Raw genomic sequence first — 19,638 nt, 5'->3', positions numbered from 1 at the left:
ATGAGTTATAGCTAACACACAGATTTAGCAAGTCTCAGTGGAACGTACATTATGATTCTGACAGATTCTGCACATGCGAAATATAGCTTTCAACAGTTTCACTAATTTGCTTTTGTAATAGAGCTTTGCATGAACACAGAATTATATGGCATTCAGTAAATCTGCCACTACAGTATTGGTGTGGTTTCTTGATATGTTAAAATGCATGCATCTTCCAGCCCACAACATTATCTCAAGATTTATGATATAGGTAAGATTTTCTCCCTTTCCAGCTCTCGGACACTTTCATTCTAATCCATGTTTCTTCTGTTTCTCTATACAGAAGTGGGTTCTAAATTACTGTTAAAATTTTACATGCGTTTCAGACTTTGTACAGTTATTTCAATCAGTAACTGCAAACAGAAAGGCCAGGCTGAAAAGAGGTTTATAATACAAAAAGCCTGAAGTCATGAATTACTACATGCAAGACCTTTTAGATAACAGTGCACCCAATCTTCCTGAAAAAGAAGTCCATATTTTATTTTTCAAAATTTTCATTTTTCACTTGAAAACCCCCTACCCCTAACCCTAAGCATTTTTTTTGGTGGAAACAGTTATTTTCCCAAGAAAATAATAATTACTTCTAAAGGATAGAAAGCAGAAGGTCAGTTGTCTCCCTGTGGTGGCACAGTGTAGGAGGTGGACAGAAAAGTCCTCTCTCTTTCAGGAGGAGCAGCTCCTCCTGACCTCCATGGTGTTTATTACCTTACCGTCAATAGTGACTCATTGCTCTGGGCTCCTGTACCCGGGTCAGGGCAGGTTTGGAGCAGTTTGGTGGAGAGGAGCGAGTGAAATGCAGGGAACCAGAGCCACCCTCCACATTCGCCTATAGAGAATATGCCATCCCTGACACTGACGTTTTTTGCAGCCAGTTGCCGTCAAGCTGTCATGTCTTGACAGCTCTGTAGGAGGAACAAAAGGCCTATCAGACCGAAGATGATTTGTAAACAATGAAGGAGGAGCATTTGCCACCCTGCCATGTCTGACAGTGTAAAAAACCAAGACCACGTTACCTGTGGCTGACACGCAGAGAGCTATCCTTCAAAGTGTCAGCTGCATCCTTATGCAAAGGTGCAAGAAAATGTTTTATTAAGAGCTGAATTTGGCTTCTCGTTAACTCTCAGGGTTTTGCTGGCTCCTTAGGAAAATCAGTAGAACAACGCCCTTCTCATCAGGATGCTGCCTTCTCAAAAGGGACATTAAAATCACAGCATCTCTTGCAAATTCAAAATGCTTATTTAAAAAACCATTTTTTTCTAATTTGCGTTCTCAGTATTTTCAGTGTTTGTGACATCTTCGGCATTAAATCAGAGGCCGAATGCTGTAATTTTTCTTGTTTTCCCAGTAAGAACTTGGTTGCTGATTAAAGTCTTTGGCAGGGAGTGGGCAACAATTAATGCATTAACAACCTAACAATGAAATCAAAGTGAATTAGAGCAGCATTATCTCAAATAAATTATATTTTGTTAGTACTGTGTAATGTTCTTTTAACTGATGACAAGGATTTATTTCTACTTAGATGAATGATGAAACTAATCAGTGAATTGCTGGATAGACGCTTTGTTAAATTAGTCCCATATTCAATTGGGAGTCTTTAATCTATTGTTTTGTGTGCTTATTTGTCATTGAATTCTCAGGGGGATATGCAGGTTCTTCTTTCGTTTACATGAATATGAACTAGAACATCTTCATTGATTATCGGTGGAGTTTCATTGTTTTAGCCAGGGAAAATGAGACAACGCGCCTACCATCTTTGGTTTTGTTTGGAGATGCCTTTTAAAAACCACCTTACAGAATCCTTTTTAAAGTTATTTGAAGCTTACTTTTAAAGGGAATTTATCCCTCTTATTTCCAATGGGCAAGGTGGTTGTAGTTAATAGTATTTGCAAATTCTGTGGTAATAATTGCTTAAAAATGGAATGAGTTGGTCATTTGTTTTTAAATTTTCTCTATTACACTAGATCAAATGATGCTGCACTATTTTTTCTACTCTACCCACAAGACTCTGGCTGTTCATTAAAATTTTATGAATGAAGAAAATAACAAATGTGTTGACAATGAAAATAACACTTTCAGGAAGTTAATATTAATGGAAATGCTTTTGTTACAACTTTACAGACCAAAGCTAGCATTTGTTAGGCCAGCTTACAACTGAGCTTTTTGTGAGCATTTAGTATAAGTGACAGCTGGGTTCCCACAACGTGAGAACTTTATATGCTGTTAACTATGAACTGACAATTTGCCTAGCAAAGAGTTATGCTGTGGGAGGTGAAGAAGGAAAGCATGAGAAGGTTTTTGTAAGTCCTGTGAAACGTATTTTGCCAGTAATAGAAACCTAGAAGCAAACTTGGGTTTACTATATCGTATTATCTCCAAATAGCACCATCACCTTAAAAATATAACACTCTTGATTCAAAGTTGCCTTGTACTGAAACTACAAGTAATGCCTAAGTCTATTTTACAAAAAGGTAAAACGAGTTTAACCCTGGAGCAAATTGTAGCATTGTTCTAGCCCCTTCAACCCCAATAGAACATTAAAAAAAATCTGAAGGCAGATCACCCACACCACGAAGATAGCATAAGATCACTTGGCATGAGGAAACAAGTCCATCTTCGATGTTTTTTACCCTTAGAGGAAAAAAATAACTCCAGGTTTTGATAGTTAATTATTAAATTCAACTCCACAGTGCATACCGTGACACGCCAGCAGTAGGAACAGCTAGAGGATGCAGGGAAACATCTTGAAAGCCCAGGGGTGATGTGGAAAGCTAGTAACAAGCTGAGTAATTCTGCTGTGTTAGGGCTGGAACTACCTTTTGGTTAATTGTGTTGCCATTTTGCTTAAGCTGTTTCCACCTTCTGTTTTGGGCAGCCCAAAGGCAGGCATGAGTTGAATGCTTATGGGAAGTCACAGAAGGAAGCCCGCAGCATTTTAGCTTTGAAGAGCCTCTAAGTGACTTTATCTGTGCTGTCTGTTCCATGAGCATCCTTTGGGTGCGGAGGGGAGGGAAGTGTGCCATCACACTAATGTCCTGCAGTGGGGTTGGGTATGCTGCTGCTAACTACATTACAGGATGGTGATATCCTACCAATTTCAAAGCCGAAGAGCCTGTTCCTTTGAAAGAGGGAAAAGATAAATGCCTTTCTTAGAGAGGAAAAGGAGCCATATGTTTCATAGTTGCTTATGGGTAACACTCGAGTTTAAGACTTGCGTGATTCGCGTATGACCAGGCATTTTGTTTGGACAGGGGCTCAGGGCAGAGTTCCTGAAAAGCCCCTGCAGTCTCAGCAACAATACAGATCTGTGATTTAAATGCTTGAAGAAGAGTCACGTGCAAGATAACAAATGCAGGTTTCTCCCAGGTCATCCTAAGCAGTTGCTCTTCATTAAGCTCAAAACAGCTGAAATCCCACCAAGCAGCAGGGACAGTTAATACTTAGGCCTTTACACCCCCCCCCCCCCCCCCCGTTATGGTACTGGAACTAGGTCTTTTGCATAATGTAGAAAGTTTGTAAGTATGGTCTTCTGGAAAATGCATCGGTTGAACATCTTAAGCTAAATGGTGGCATGTAGACTCTGTCCGATGTGTGTGCCTTGTCCTGAATTTTCAGTACTTTGCTGGGGGAGGCAAAAGCTTCTGTGGGCTCTTGTGGGCATGGTGGCTTTTCAGAGAGAACTGTGTTCAGTCTGGTTTTCCTCCTATGTCCATAGAGTGAGTGGATTTCTTCGCAGGTTAGGCAGAGGGACAACCGCCATGGTGAGTCTGTCTGCCCCTTCTACTTTCCTTTGGCTCCCTCAAATCACCCTGGCAGCCCTGATCTTGTTCTTTTGTTTGTTGGACTCTGAAAGACAAGAGTTTCAAAGCTTCACGTGCTTTTGGAAACAAAAGTATGTATGCAAATGACAACTAATATTTATCATCTTTGAGTATAACAGAATATAAGCCTTCCTTGAAGGGCAACAAGTCATCTCAAGCAATATCAAAGGCTGTTTGAAACTCACAGAATTTTGAAGGAAACATTTATTTTGTGGGTCTAAAGCTGCTCAACGTGTGCTGAAGCCACAGAACTTATGTGACGGAGTGTCCACAACTGTTAAAAGCAAAAGTTAGTGGCTGCTGCCTTTGTCACAGCCTTGCCTTTGTATAACTAGCTGTCTTGGCAGAAGCTTTGATATATCTTGAATAAGAATATATCTTGTTATTCGTAAAACATGTCTTCTACATTTCCTCTGATTCCCCTCCCTACCCCCCTGCCATGCCCCTCTTTACCGAGTATGTGAGCTCTCATTTGGTCAGGGTCACCTTAGAGATGAGATGTCCTTTGAATTTCAAGATACGCTGCTAGTTCGATAAACGTGTAAATTAAAAAATGTTCTTGAGAAGGCAGATGCAGGATGAGAATGCAGCTGCATACTTAGTATTGCTCTCCTGTGCTATCACTGGGTTCCTAACAGTGACCAGGCCTCAGGAAAGTAAAATTTATTTTTCTGCTTTAGCATATCTTAATCCAGAGTTAGGATAAGAAAAATGCTTTAATGTTTTTTATTAGAAATCAGGTTGTGGCTTTATCCTAGCTGAATGGCATCTAGTTTGCTGAGAAAAGAAGATAAAGCAAATAAATCTAAGGAAGAAGTAAGACGTTAGATATAAGTCTTAACAAGTATAGAGTTTGTGCTGTAATGCTGGGTTTGTTTCCTGGACCATGTACAGTGTTGCAATGCCTGGTGAAGACATGCTGCAATGTTAGACGTTGCTCTGTACATGTAAGTGAGGACAAGTGCTGCCACCGTTCTACCTTGTCTTCCTGGAGAGGAGAATTGTTTTGCGATGCATCCTGTCACCGTGGCATTTGCATTCTTGGAGGCATGTGCAGCAACTTCTGTTTCTGCTGCCAAGTCAGGTTTTGACAGGTTTGATAAATAAAAAAAACCTGCACAGTTTTTTGCATGAGGAGAATATTAACTCTTGTATTGCAGACAAATTCCATTCTATAATGAAATCACACTGCTTTAAATTCACATGTCTTTTCACCACTTTTTTTTTTTCTTCTTTTTTTTTCATATGCTGGGCTGTACTGATGCACTGTGTGCTGTTCAAATGACTGTCTTGACCTCACTAAAGGTGAATGACTTGGGGCTGACAGGAAGATGTCCCACCCGTAGTTTTGAGAGTCTCTGGAATGAAGACTATACAGATCTAATTTATTACTGTGTTTGATGTCTAGGGTAGCATGACAATTTGACCTTGCACTTTTATGCCCTACTAAGTGGCTACAAGAGCTCCTCAGTTAAAATGATCCCTTTCTAATTTTAATTTATTCTGTGTCTGGGCAGCTGAGTGTTTAAGGAGCTGTTGTCAAGCTCTAAATATCTTTGCCTAAGGCTTTGGAGTGACCGGTCCCAGTGACGCAGCCATGGAGGGAGGCAGGGTGACTCCTGATCCCAGCGCCGTTCTGTCATCACCTCGTTCCCTGTTCCTTCCTTCCTTTTTTACCCAGAGGTCTCTTTTGTATATCAGCTCAGGAAGGTCACTTTCATTAATTTTTTTTTTTTTTTTTTTTTTTTAAATTTTCCCTGCTTGTCTTATTTCCCCTGTGTCCTTGCAGCTTGGCTAGAAGGCTCATTCTGACCTGACTGCCTGGCTTGGTCAGTATCTGCATAAGGACTTCAGGCAGTTTTGTTTTTTCAGAAATGTTGTTATCTTCTGTATCACATTTGCTGTGTCCTGGTTTGGGGAGTGGGGCTAAGAACTGTCCTGTGTCTACTTACCAGCTAATTTCTGTACTTGCTCCCCCCCCCCCCCCAGCTCTTAATTCACCCTTTTCTTTCGTCACTTTGAGCCCTGCCAGCTCCCCGGGTTCTCCAGGAGCGGCTGCTACAAAGATGTGTGTGTTCTCTTCTGTAAAACTGGTCCTTGTTTTGTGTTGCTAGGCTACTCCCTTCCAGCTGCCACTGAAGAAATGCTCCGTGGTGGGAAACGGTGGAATCCTGAAAAAGAGCGGCTGCGGCAAACAAATAGATCAAGCAGATTTTGTCATGCGGTAAGACAGAAACCTCAATGACACATTGTCTCCCCTTCCCCTGCTAAGTCTTGGACTTTTCAAAGCTATTCAGTTGAGATTAATCAATTATAATTTGCCTTGTTTCCCCAACCCCCACCACTTTGCAGGATGCTTTACACAAGTGATTTGGGTGAAAGTTGAGGAGAGGCAATAGAGTTTGGACTGGCTTCTGCAAATGAGTGTGTAGTGTGGGGGCAATCTGTAGATGGATAGATTGAGGTTGTGACATTGTGCAGCATCACAGAGAGGGACTGAAGAGCTGCTTTTCTCTTTAATTATGCCATCTTAGGCAGGGTCTCATCCTGCAATGTGCTCTGTCCTTTGCAAGTCTAAATGCCGTCATATGCAACCCACTGAACTCAAGATGAGCATGTACTGATTTACAGGGCAAGGCTTAAGTAGTAAGTTGGAACAAGCTAAAATGTTCCTGTGTTTTTCTTCCCTCAAGATTGATTTCTGGCTGACTGTCTGAGGAAAGGCCAAACCTCTTTCCTTGATGCAAGGTTTTTGAGATTCCTCACATCTTCTTTTGCTCCAGCCTTCCTGAAGTTATAAGAACTTGTCAGGAGGGATGTTGAACCAGCTACTGCTTTTGTGATTGAATTTGGCACTTTCTAGGTCTGCATTCTTCAAGGAAGAAAGGCAGAAATTAGTTCCTCCCTGTTAAACAGGAGCAAGAAAAATGTTGTGGGGGAGAAACTGGAGGAATGCTCCTAAAGAGATGAGAAATGAAGTTTCTTTGGGTTTTGAGGTGGATGCATAATGAACACCCACTTTACAAAGTCTCCTTATTAGATCCTGAGGGCTTATTATAAAGCCATACAAATTTGCTGCAAACCAAACTGTAATTTCTGGTTTGCATCTCAAAGACCAAAAATGCCTTCAATGTTAAAGCAAAGAAATACAACAATCTAAAGGCAAAAGGAGGTGTATACTTAGAGCATTTGCAGAAGATGTAAGGCACAGGGGGAGAGAGGCAGTGTGCTGATTGCCATTACTGCAACACTCCTTAGGTGTTCCACAGACTAAATATAAGAAACTGCAGGGTATATATACTGTGGTAATATTATCTAGATGCAATGGGAAATTGAAATGCTGCAGGAGCAATCAGTTACAAAAACAATAGAAACTTTTTTGGAAAAAACAGCAGTTGTTATAGCTTGATCAGAAAAATCCTTTTCTCTCCAGGGAGGGTAAAGCAACCATTATCTGTACAGAAGTTATTTTGAATTGGAAATAAGTGATGGGGAGAATCCTGCAAAAATCCCAGTAGCTGCCTGCAGGCTGCATTGTATTAGTGATTTGCAGTCATATTTATGGAAAATGTTTCAGTTTTTTTGGGTTAGAAACTAATACACCACTGGGAAAAACTATTTTTATAGCAGGTAGAAGGCAGGATTTAGTTGATCTTTTCTAAATCTGATTTCTATAATCTAAGAGCTGAGAGAGAAAGAGCACAGTAGTGACTTGCATAACGTCTTTCTTTTCTTTTCTTTTTTTTTTTTTTTTTTTTTTAAAGAAATTTGTGTGATATCTTTAAAAGTATTTCCGCAGCGTGAAATGTCATGCCAGGTTTTTCCCTTGTTCTTTTCTTCCGTTCACATGGTTTTTGATTTCACTTACGTGTGTTTCCATAAGGTCTGTCATATGACTGCAGCCATCATCTCTGATATATTGTAATCACTAAGGTTAATTAATGAGTTTAAACTCATCTCGTTGCTGCGCATCTTCTACACACACAGTTGTACCAACATAGAGATTAAAGGAGCAGCAGTTTTTAGCCCCTAAGGCATAGCACACTGCATCTGCAATGAAAAGGGTGCATGGCATATGGTCTACTTGTTTAGGTAGTGTGGTTATAATAGGCTCTTCTTCTGATACCTGGCTGGTTTTCAAGTTTGTAATCCTTATTTCTAAGAAAAAAATTTTGATTTGTCCCCTCCCTTCCTGCTAATGCTTATTTTAAGACAGAAGTGTTGGGTACTAAGCCCTAAGCAATGTTTTCGTCTGTATTTTGACAGAAGACACACATCTTCTTGGCATTAGATTTTGAAGAAATATTTCTACATCCCACAATTCTCCCTTTCCCCCAACCGTTTTCCATGGCTTTGCTGTGGTTTGTACATCTCCCAGAGAGAGGGTTTCTCTTTGTAAAATATCAGGGGATTGTGAGGAGTTCTCTGAGCTGTTTGCTGGTGAAGTGATTCCAAAACTAGAAGCAACTTGTCGCTATTTCAAGTTGACTAGTGGCTGTCCTGGTTTGGGGAGGCCAGGCTGTTATCTTTTAGTCATGCTGTGCCATGCCATCTGGCCGTACCAGCCCAGGTGGAGCTGAGGAGGTTAAACGTGGTGGCACTTTGGGGCTTGTAGACAAGCAGAGAAACATGGCTTTCAGCTGCCTTATGCAATTATTGTCTTGACGTTGGTCAAGGTGCCACAAAGCAATAAAAATGAATGTCTGCAATTACATGTTAAATTCATATTAGTCCCTAGTGTTTAGTATATGTGCACATATAACATTCTAAAATAGCTAGATAGTCACATGCATCTACCAAATGCACACACTTCAGCCAAGTTGCCTGGATTTTCTGCGCCTGTGGGACATGGACTTGTGGCCGGGCCAAACCCAGAGGAGCCATTTCTGCCCACTGAGGGTTGAAGGATCCCTCTCATTTTACCCTTGCGGCTGTTTCTACCTATTGAGTTGGAAAGTCTCAGATGTGAAAAAGGCACACATGGACTGCTGTACCTGTTAATGATTTCCGACCCCCGCCCCGCCCAAGGCTGGGTCTAAGTCATATTGGTCTTCTACGTAGAAGGTCAATATGTTCCACTCTTCTAGTTAGGCTTGTGTCAAAAATGCTGGCCTGAAACGCTCTCCTGGTGCTTCCTTCTTTCCTGCACATTCATGTACTTATTCCTCAGTACGAGGAGCAAGGGTAAGATAATTCAAAAGAATTTTCTTAGGATGAGTCTTTTGTTTATTGGTGCGTTCCTCATCTGCACAACACTTGCCACTCTGCTGACCTGTACAAGAAAATAATCTGAAAGGCCAAGAAGTTTCTGTCAACCAACTGATTTCTTCCAGTTTCTTCTGCATACTCAGGCCATTTCTTAATATTTTATTAAGGTGGGAATGAGACTTGCTGATGAAAGGAATTAGATGTGTTTAAATAATGCATCTGGGACTGGCTTGTGAAAGAAATTTCATTATTGAGATGTTAAGATGATAAAAACTAGGGAGATATCTTTGTCCTTCATAGTGCTTTTAAATAAACTTCAACCAAAAATGGCTTCTTAAAAGCTTGCCCTATGAGTTTGTGTTTATTCAAATCGGAGAGCATTAAACTCTAATCTGCCAGAGGTCTTTTATGCCGCCTCTCTGCTCTGAGGCAAACCACCTATTTATTTTGCTTCACAAATATTTGTTTGACCTGCCATTGAAAACTGCTGCTGAGAGGGTTTCTACAACCTCTCCAAATAGTATTAATCTGATTAATTTTTATCCTACCCCGTGCAGGTGCAGGAAGCAACCTATTGCTGCCTTTATGTGTTTGTTTATTTAATTTTATGTAAAACTTTTTCAATTTTTAAGGTTTTATCATTCTTTATGTCTGGGAATTAAGTTTCCCCTGTGCTTCTAGTCTTTCTTTTTTTCTTTTTTTTCCTCAATGATTGCAATTTCTGAAACCTCTTATTTTGATTCCTCTTTTCTGGCTTCTTTTTAAGTTGTCTAGCTTATCTTAAATTGCAGTAGTCCAAACTAGAAGCTGTTTCCTACCCGAGATCTCAATACGTTGTGCACATCTTAACAAATATAGTAATGAAAAGGAGAAAATGTTTCTGGAGATTTTATTTTTTCTTGGTGAACGTGGCTGAATTCTGCTATGTTCCATACAGGTGGGACTTTGCTGTCCTTCTCCTTGGCATTTCCTGATGATGCGAATTTAAGAATATGGTTTTGAGAGCTGGTATTTGTATGCAAATACATGCAAATTAGGACCACTGTGGTTTTTTCTTAGGGAATGTGGGATGTTTCGCATTAACCAACATCTCGGGGAGTGTATACCATGTATACACTAGTGCCCTCTTCGGGCACTGGCACTGCACAAAGCAGTAACGTGTGGAGGTGCAGCCTTGAATTTGTGCAGCCTGGTTTGCTGCACTTTGCTGTCGCGAGCACCTAGATCATTTCTCGAAAGGCTGCGGAAGTCAGCAAAAATGCCAAAGGAGGCAGCGACTACTGTGGAAATGAGGGCTTTCCTTGTAACGAGACTGACTTTCCCAGCGCGGCAGAAGCATATGGGACTCACGGGTTTCATGGCTGACCCTGGCTGCCTGGAAGACGCGTGCTGAAGTGGCGTGCGACAGAGAGTTTAACGGAGAAGATGGCGAGGAAAACGATGGAGCTCTTCACGGGTGTAAGACCAGCAGCAAAGGAACCCGTGTCTCCCTGGTACCGGGAGGAGAAGTCGTGAACGTGAAACAACTCCTCTCTGTGCCGCTGGCCGCCCTCTTCCAGTGCTGGGCCCTGGTCCTCCGTGGGAGAGGGTGTCTGCGGAGCTGGAAGCAACCAGGGGCTGCTTGAGGCTCTTCTTTAGGGTCAGCGTTTGCTGAGCGTGCGCTGTTGCTGGGAGCAGGAAGAGGCCGGGGCTGGCACCCGAGTGTGCCCCTCACCTTTCCTTACCTCGTGTGCTCTGCCTCTCTGCTGCGCTTTTTCGGCGTGCTGCAGAAAAACAGTGATACCAGCACATGAAAATGGGGACGTCTTAAAAGTTGGAGGGCAAATTTGGCTGTGGAAGAGCCCAAAACTTTTTAAAAAAATTCAGCAAAACCCCAAACAACAACACAAAAAAATGAAAGTCTTGTTCTGAAAAATTTCCAAATTCAACTTTTCTTTGAGAATCTTGGTTTCATTTTTGCCCTTTAAGCATTAAAAATATTCTTCATATCTTTAATTTAGAAGGTTGGATGAATTTGAAATGAAAAATACAGTTTTGACACCAATTTTTGGTGTAATTTCTATGTATTGAGTAGATTTCTCCTGACTGTAATTTCTTGAGCAGTGCATAGGCTTGGATGCTGTTGGAATATATTTTCATCTTTATCTACTGCACCTGCCTTCTCCTAGGTCTTTACTGCGGAGCATTTAGGACTGTTCATTGTCTGGAAGTTTCTCTCTACTACTGTTTTTTGGAGTTCCGTCTCCCTGCTTTCCAAAGTAAATTTGCTTAGTTACTTTCTCTTTATTACATTATCACCCTACCCACCAGCACAAGACTGGGAGCAGAACTGAGATGCACATATTTAAATAGCCACTTAAAATTTTTCTCTGTGTTTTCTTGGTAAATTTTGCACGGCGAAGATACCCCGCAGTGCAATATTAAAAATGCCAGTCGCCCGTTGTTTGCAAGATGTGTGTAATGCTTGTAATACCACAAAGTGGTAACAGTCTGGAGCCTGATACTGGTAAACAAGGCAACAGTGAAAAACAGAACTTTAAAAGAGTTTGGAAAACAAAGTCTTTGCTATAGGTAATAACAGCCTCTTCCACAGCCTTTCAGCCTGTCGGAAATGCCAAGTCTGTGTCTTTGTTTCTGCTTAGTAGTTACATAGTTACTCTGCAAAAAAGTTTTATTTCTACATTTCCCCACAATCTGGTACAAAAATGTCCTATTGTGCCTATAGGTGTGGTACAGTAGGGTAAATCTGTAGCTTGGTCTAGTATTTATACAGCACTTTTCCATTTTCTGACAGCTTGCCTTTTTTTTTTTAAAAAAAAAAACTAAACCACCTGCAAACTTGCAGATTAAAAAAGGCTGAGGTTGAAGCCTGTCAATCCTGAATGTCATTTAAAATCTTGACTGTCTTTCTGTGTACAGGTGCAACCTTCCTCCTCTATCCAGTGAATACAGCAAGGACGTTGGATCGAAAACCCAGCTGGTGACTGCAAATCCCAGTATAATTCAGAAAAGGTAGACGGCATGTTGTTCCTTCTCTGGATGGGGGAAACGAAAAATGTTTCATCTGTGTTATAGACATTAGCACGTCAGAGTTATGTTCTTAGTGATCTTCTGATCCTGGTAAAGGATCTGGAAGAGATGAAATGGCCAATGGTTTGGTGTTAGGTGAAATAATCCAAGACTAAAACCCTGATCTTTTCACTGCAAGCAGGGAAACTAAGGGAAGCTGGCTTTTACAGAGTCCTTTCTTCTGCCATACTCCCCTCAGTGCTTCCAGCTCCCTCCCTTTACCATGTGCTGGGCACGTGCCAGAGGTGCTTTGGCTGCTCCCAAGCCAGGCAAATACTGATGGGCGGCCCAAAGTACTCTGCTGCAGCTGGGTGCTGCATCCCACAGTTAATGAAGATGCTAATTTGGGTTTCTCTTTGCTTCACCGCTGATAACCTCTGGGTCCTTACTCTCTTTGTATTATTTGTTTGATATTGACTTACGGGTACAAAAGTGGTTAGGATGGAACTGAATGGCAGGTTGCGATCATACAAACCTCACTTTCTTAGGAAACTGGGACAAATTTTTGTTGTTTATTAGAGTTGGTTGAAATTTTCTAAATGTCAGTAGCTGATGAGAGAGGGGAAGCGGGGGGGTTGGGGAGGGGGGGAAGTCAGCACCATCTCTCTGATTTTGCCTTCCTGAATTTTAATTGCTATGTTATTTGTTTATCAGCCAGAATGAGGTAGGCTGTTCTCAGGCAGAACAAGGTCTGGTAGTAACCTGCCATGGTCACTGAAAAACACAAAGAAAAGGCATAAACCAAGGGGATGAACAGGAAATGATTAGGCATAAAGAAATGTCTAATGTGGCTACTGGGAGGTGAAGGATTGTGAAAGGAAGCAAAGCAGGGAAATAAAATGAATAATAGAAAGCCAGGTGTTTTAGAAAGAAGAAAGGCACAGGTTTGGAAATGGATGTTTGATGGTATTTAAATGTAATATTTCCCCTCTCTATCAGGAATTGAAGGGTTCTCTAGTTTTGTATGTGGAAAAGATGACAGTCTTTGACAGAGTAGAAAAGAGAGGGCGAGCAAGAGGGAAATGGAGTAGTAATCAGCTTCAAGAGCTGATTCCAGGAAGAGAGTGTCTGAACAGGAGAAGGCACAGAAGTGCTTTTGGGATGAGATCAAAGCAAACCAAGCAGAATTGGCAGAGGTTGGCTCCAGGTGCCAGGCAAGAAGAGGGAGCTGCTCAGGGCAGTGGACCTGAAGATGGGGAATCTGAAAATCCTGTGGGATGTAGGTCGCTGATGAGGTTGATTTAAGAAGTGGGATGAAATGGCCAGAACATCCCATCACGGAAAGACGATCAGTTTGGCCGTGGCATTTTGGATAAAATGCAGAGGAGCAGTATGAAACATGAAGTTTACAAAGGATTTTATGCTTGTCAAGCAGAGGATTATTAAACTCGTGGATATTTATTTTTCACCCTCCCCTCCATCAAGGCCTAGTGTGGAAAGCTCACTGTTCTTAATAATTTTGAACAGAAGAGCAAAAGGAAAAAGAGTTTCAGTGATGCTACCGGGGGACGATGGAGCTACACTAGAGAGACAGTGGAGTTACCAGCAAGGAGGAAGGGAAGGAGCGAGCAGATGGTTGAAGAAGCAGATGGAGAGAGTAAGGCGCTACTTGGTGAGAGAGGGTTATCACAAGGAGGAGTGGAGAGGGAGGGAAATGGGAAAAGAGAAAGGGAAGAAGGAATAGATGGGCAACAGGAAATGGGATTGTGTTCAGTTCTTGAAGTGAGTGGATGATAACGGCAATGCAAGACCTTTGATGAGAAAGTAATGTGGGCTGTGTATGCATGTGTATTGATTAGGAGGAGATATACAACCAGTAACTGCAAATGACACAGAGAACAAATTAATAGCACTGAAAATTGGCAGAAACCTCCTCTGAGGCTTAGAGCTCTTGAGAGATCTGACACTTTGCTTCCTCTGCCTGATCAGGAAGAGATTTTTTTTTTTTAAATAATATTTTACTGATGTTTCCTGTACGCTGCCCAAACTCGTTATTCTACCTCCTGCGTGTTAAGTCGGAGTTGGAAAAAAAGATTAAATCTTGGAAGTTGAAATAGAAAAAAAGACTGCTAGTCTGTCAACAAATAATCAATTTCTATGGAAAGAAGCTTTTTAAGGAATTAAGACTGCTTATAAGTCCAGACTTTCATGAAATTCAAGGACATTCAGACTGGTGATGGATACATATCTGTTTCGAAGCTATATGTTAACTAGCTTCACATAATGGTATTATTCATTATCATTCTTCCCCTCTCCTTTTGTCCTTTAAATAGGTTGATATTGATGAGGCTTGACATCTCAATTATCTCTCAAGTATGTTGTGGCAGATTTAGTGAATTGGTCCTGCAACACCATTCACGGCTTCTAAAAGGTTTATCCCTACCAGATAATTTATGATGAGGCACATTGGATAGAATCATAGAATGGTTTGGGTTGGAAGGGACCTTAAAGATCATCTAGTTCCAACCCCCCTGCCGTGGGCAGGGACACCTTCCGCTAGACCAGGTTGCTCAAAGCCCCAGCCAACCTGGCCTTGAACACATCCAGGGACGTGGCAAAGTTTTCATACCAGGGAAGTAGAGGCAATTTTCTATGTTGTTCTAAAACCAGAATTATTGCCTTTAGAAAACTAAATTGTTGGCAGTAACTGTTGCAGAGTGATATCTGAGCTGCCACTGTTGCCCTCTAGACTTAGAGCCTTAGGATGGGACAGTCAACACTTTAATCTGGGAGTACATTGACTTTAGAGGTACCTTGTAAACATTGCCTTTTGCAAAAGTTAGAGATCAAGTTCCTACTCTGTTTTCAGCAGGAAATGTGACTGTGCAGGTAGTACAGTTTTCACTTGTAAAATATTGTGCTCAGTTCTCATTTGGGTTTGAAAAATGATGAGGAATTTCCTACCCTAACTTTGCTTCATAGAATACAGGAGTATTGACAATAGACGTATTATGACAGAAATTTCCCTGGCTGACTAAGAGGACTCTTGATGACTGCCGCAGTTTCTTTTTTTGTCTAAAACATTTCATGGGTATCTCCCTTCAATTAGTAGTGGAACTCAGAGTCCTTCAAGCCTGTGTACAAGTCCTTTTTCCACTTTGTATTCAGAACTTACCTCTCTGGCAAACCCTGGTTTGAGGTTGCAGTTGGGATTGAAATGTTGCATAAAGCTACTTCTTGGGCCACCCTGAGTTCTCCCACCCTCTACCCCCCCCCAGTACTGTTGAAGGACTGCAAAAAGGTTGGTATCTTTGATGTTTCCAGTTCATGGCCCTACCACACTAGTCAGCTTGGCTTTGTCTGTAGGGAACCACTTTGTAGGCAGAAGATTTTTCTATATTTGTCCTGGTTTTTATTTTCTTTCCATGAGTAGCTGCTATAAGTCCCTGCTAGGAAAGAGACAGTGCAGTAGCGAGACCTGTGATGTGCCTGCGGCCATTCTCAGACTCTGGGAAAAATCAACCAGCTTATGTCATTTACAGTGATTGCTTCTGTATTCTGAACACTTGTCTACAGCTGTGGAGAGGGACTAGTCAGTGGATTGCACATGAACGTAAAAATGCTTAAATAGGTAGTGGTGATTTTTGACTAATGGCATAAGATTTTTGACTAAGAATGGCAGAGAGTTACTATTTGGGATGTGGATATTATGTGTTTCTGAAGTCACTGGCTCTGGACTGTTTAAGAGAAGCAAATTCTAGCAATTTCTTACCGTCTTCAACAACTCTTGCAACTGTCATACAGTAATACTCTTACCTTTTGTCTAAACTTTTAATTAAATCTGCAAACAAATGCTGTTTTACAGCAATCTTCCCTTCTAGTTGCCGGGTCTGCTTACTCTAACCCATGCACACATACATCATCATTAATGTGGGTATAATAATCTAAACAGGTGGTTTCCCAGCATTCACGAAGTTACAGATTGGCTGATGTTTGTCGGCGAGTATTTTATCCACGAGCTGTGTGAGGGTTTTTGACCCGCGTAGAAATACTCTCATTAGAAAACGGCACGATGGCTACGGTGGCATTCTTTATTTGCCATAATTCGGCATTGGTATAACTGACAGAAGCCCCTGAGGTACGTAACGCACACCTCCCGACGCTGTCTTTGAGCTGCAGTCCAATAACTGGCTGAATTGTGTGAAGCTTTTCCCCCTTTTCCTTTCAGGGTGCCGTATTTTCTCAGCACTGGTGGTGCTGGAAGGCAGACACGTTGCACCTGGGGGAGAGCAGCAGCCGTGCAGCCGCTCTGGGGGCTGCTGCTGCTCTCAGCTTGAGGAGCAGATGGCGAAGGGGGACTCGGGGTCGCTGCGCTCGCAACCCCCACTGTATGATGAGTAATGAGATCTGCTCCTTTGCCTGGAGAAAGCCCTCTGAAGGGAGAGCTCAGACTCCGCTGCTGCCCGAGCCCTCCATGCTGGAAAGCACGTCAGTCCGTGGCGGGGGCAGAGCGTGGACTGGTGCTGCTGGTCTAGCAGGAGAGGAGAGCCCTCCCGCTGCCGGTGCCCTTCCCCACCTCCGGCTCTCCTCTGCGGCCGCTTCGGCGCCGCGCGGGTCCCCGGGAGCGGGAGCTTTGTGCGCGCAGAGGCTGCGGAGCCGGGCTCCGAGGCTGAGCTCTGCCGCCCCGCTTTGATACCCTCTCCCCTTATCCTCTGAATGCGCTTGGATGAGGACCGGGTCGTTCCTGCATGTGTTGAGGGCTTTGGAGGTCACCGTAATTAGATTCAGTGTGAAAACGTCTGTGAAATACCTGCTCCGTCAGAGACAGGGTGAGGGTGTAGGTGACCCATGTTTCTGCTACTACAGCATTTCTACTAGAGCGTGCCTTGTTGCTTTGAATACAGAAATAAGTGAAGGATTAGTTGATGCGGTATCAATCTTCGTTCTTTGAAATGTGGGTATTTTTATTTAAGTCTTTACAGTGGAGTCTCTCAACAGTTGTATAACGTTACCAATGGAAATAGTCTGACTGAAACTTGGATAACCAGATTCGGGATCAGCCATTACACTTTGCAGCTCAGTATGAACTTCCATCACCAAATGTGAACAGGCTTTTTTCAGTAAATTAATTCACTTTTTTGATCTCTGCGATGTTTGACAAGTTTTTGCTGCATCCAGTTTTCTGCACTAAAGCAAGATGAAGGAATGAGACTAAAGGCTAACAAATGCAATGATTCTGCCTCTGAGCTTTGAAATGTCAGTTAAATATCGCTGTTGTTTATTAGGTTCCCACGAAATTTGAGTGGGATTAAATTTGCTTTCCAGTTCTCCCTGAATCTTAGAGCCAACTAGCAATCTTTCCTGGATTTGGTCCTGAAGACATATTTGAATCCAATTGACTTAAGCCGTTAAGAATAAAAAGATGGAAACTGAGGCAATTATTTAATTTGATAAAAGCTTCCTTCATCTTTGATTAAACAAATGTACATTATTAAGCCTGTTGCTGACACTCATGAAAATGGTACATGAGAATTCCGCTTGGCTGTGTCTCCATGTAAAAACTACATTTTCCGTTCCTAGGTAGTTACGTTTTAGTTTGGTAATTGCAAAAGAGCAGAAAAAGAAAGAAAAACCTCCACCCATAAAATAAATTAGTGAAGAAAACCCCCTCTTGCTCGTCTTGTCCTTTCTTTAGGAGTTAGGTGATGAGAAGATCTTTCCTTGCGAAGTCATTTAATCACCAGATTTTATATATTTCACATAGAGGTTCTTCTTTCATTCCTGGTATCTGACTATATCTCAGGTTATTTCATTGAGAAGCGAGTGTCACTCCAAAGTGACAAGAATCATTGTTTTCATTCACATTGCAAAAGGGCCCTTTTATGTTCTTCTGCAAGAATCTGTGCACATCTGTGTCAACAACAAGGGGATAAAATTTCTGGGAAGCACATCTTTAGAGGCAAGACTATAATAAACCCTTCTGTATATGGAGGTTGCTTGGAGCAAGCAAAGATTGGTAATCAATCTTTCCACTAAAACAAAGTTCCTTTAACAGCTTTAAATTTATTAACAACTGAAGCCTTAATTTCTCTCTGCGAGGAACACCTATTTTTATCCTCATTTGAACAGAAAAGAAAGTGAAAGTGCAGCAATGAAGAGGACTTGCCAGTGTTACCACCAGGCCAAAGCCAGAGCCAGGAAAAAAAATCCAGAATTTCGGATCAGCTTTTGTGATTTATTAGCTGAACAGAAATTCGTGGAGTTGTAACAAAGTCATGCTGCGATTAGAACAGTTCGGTGCTATTATAGCCATGCTTTGGCCCCCTTTAAATCAATGTCTTTTACTCTCTTATCTGCCCCCTCTCTCCATAATTTCCAGTGTGGACAGGTTTATAATCTATTTTAAAGTAAGCTTAGCATTTTTTAGAAGTATTCTATATCCTTTTCTATTTTGTATTTTCCTCTGCTTTTTGCAGATGAGATTTAGATGATTTTTCCTTTGAAAAGTTGCAGTTTGGCTGCAAAGTCATACTTTTCAGTGATCTAGAAATTCTAACCTGTGTAGGGAGACTTATGTGGAACAGTCTTTTGTAGTCAAATCAAATATTCCCAAATAATTTACTTCATTTGACTTAAACCCCATATGTACAGCTCCAATTTTAAAGTTAGCTTTTGAAATCATAGCAGTCGATCAGTCACACCGAAAAGCATCTATCTTCCCACTACGGATGTAGAGCCAATATCAACTAAAGTGGCACTGCAAGCAGTAGTGTTAGAATTCAAAGGTATAATGAAAATTTAAACTAAACAGAACGCTACCCAGAAAGAGCAAATGTAGAGTCCTCCACATGGCGAGGAATATGCGAAAAATTGGGGGAGTTATTGGCTAGGTGGCATTTCTGCTGAAAAGAAGCATGTGGTGTTAGGTCAGGGACTGAGTATGAGTAGGCAATGTCCTACTATTTAGATAACAGCAGCTGCTGTGTTGAGTTATCTAAACAAGTGTAATGCATGAAGAGATATATTTAAGCTCAACTATGGCCTCAGCTTGAGGTACTGTGCTCGGTTTTGGCACCATGAGTTCAAAAAAGTCCCAGATCCCAAACGTGGAGTGTCAACTGCAAAGTGTAGGAAGGAGCAGGAAGGAAGAGGTCTCCTAAGGCCCAAGGAAAGGACTGTTGGATCTACAGATGTCTCAAAATGTACTGGTGGCTTCGAAGAGAAATGTCAGTTGCTGTTAATGAGATGAGAAACGATGGGCTGAAATTTTGGGCTAGGAAAATGAGAACTGAGAGGAAAAGTTGATTAATCTGGTAGGAGAGAAGAAGGGAGAAGGAAAGACTAAGGAGAGCTGTAACAGTTTCCTGGGGGTACGGTCAGCTAAGGTGGTGGAGGTGAGGATGATACCTCATCAGCAAAAGCAATTGCTAGGTATTAGGAAGAACTTCCCGGAGAACTTCTACAAAAGTTACGGTAATTTAAAGGGCTAATTGATAAGGGGATGAAATAGGAAATTATAAATTAAATGTCATGAAATCATAGTTTGATGCTTTGTCTTTAAACA

General features: G+C 41.7%; 1 protein-coding gene across 1 annotated transcript in view; it reads left to right on the top strand.

Moving 5' to 3' along the window:
• The window catches only part of ST8SIA1 (ST8 alpha-N-acetyl-neuraminide alpha-2,8-sialyltransferase 1), a 121,907-nt gene that overhangs the window by 61,511 nt on the left and 40,758 nt on the right, over positions 1–19,638 (top strand). The window contains exons 3-4 of the mRNA XM_049821905.1: positions 5,972–6,081; positions 11,985–12,077. Coding sequence (XP_049677862.1) covers positions 5,972–6,081; positions 11,985–12,077 — 203 coding nt within the window. The remainder of the gene's footprint in view (positions 1–5,971; positions 6,082–11,984; positions 12,078–19,638) is intronic.

This window comes from Accipiter gentilis, chromosome 18 (genome assembly GCF_929443795.1).
Source record: "Accipiter gentilis chromosome 18, bAccGen1.1, whole genome shotgun sequence".
Taxonomy (NCBI): domain Eukaryota; kingdom Metazoa; phylum Chordata; class Aves; order Accipitriformes; family Accipitridae; genus Astur; species Astur gentilis.
Note: the sequence above shows the minus strand (reverse complement) of the source record. Positions and strands in the feature narration are given on the sequence as shown.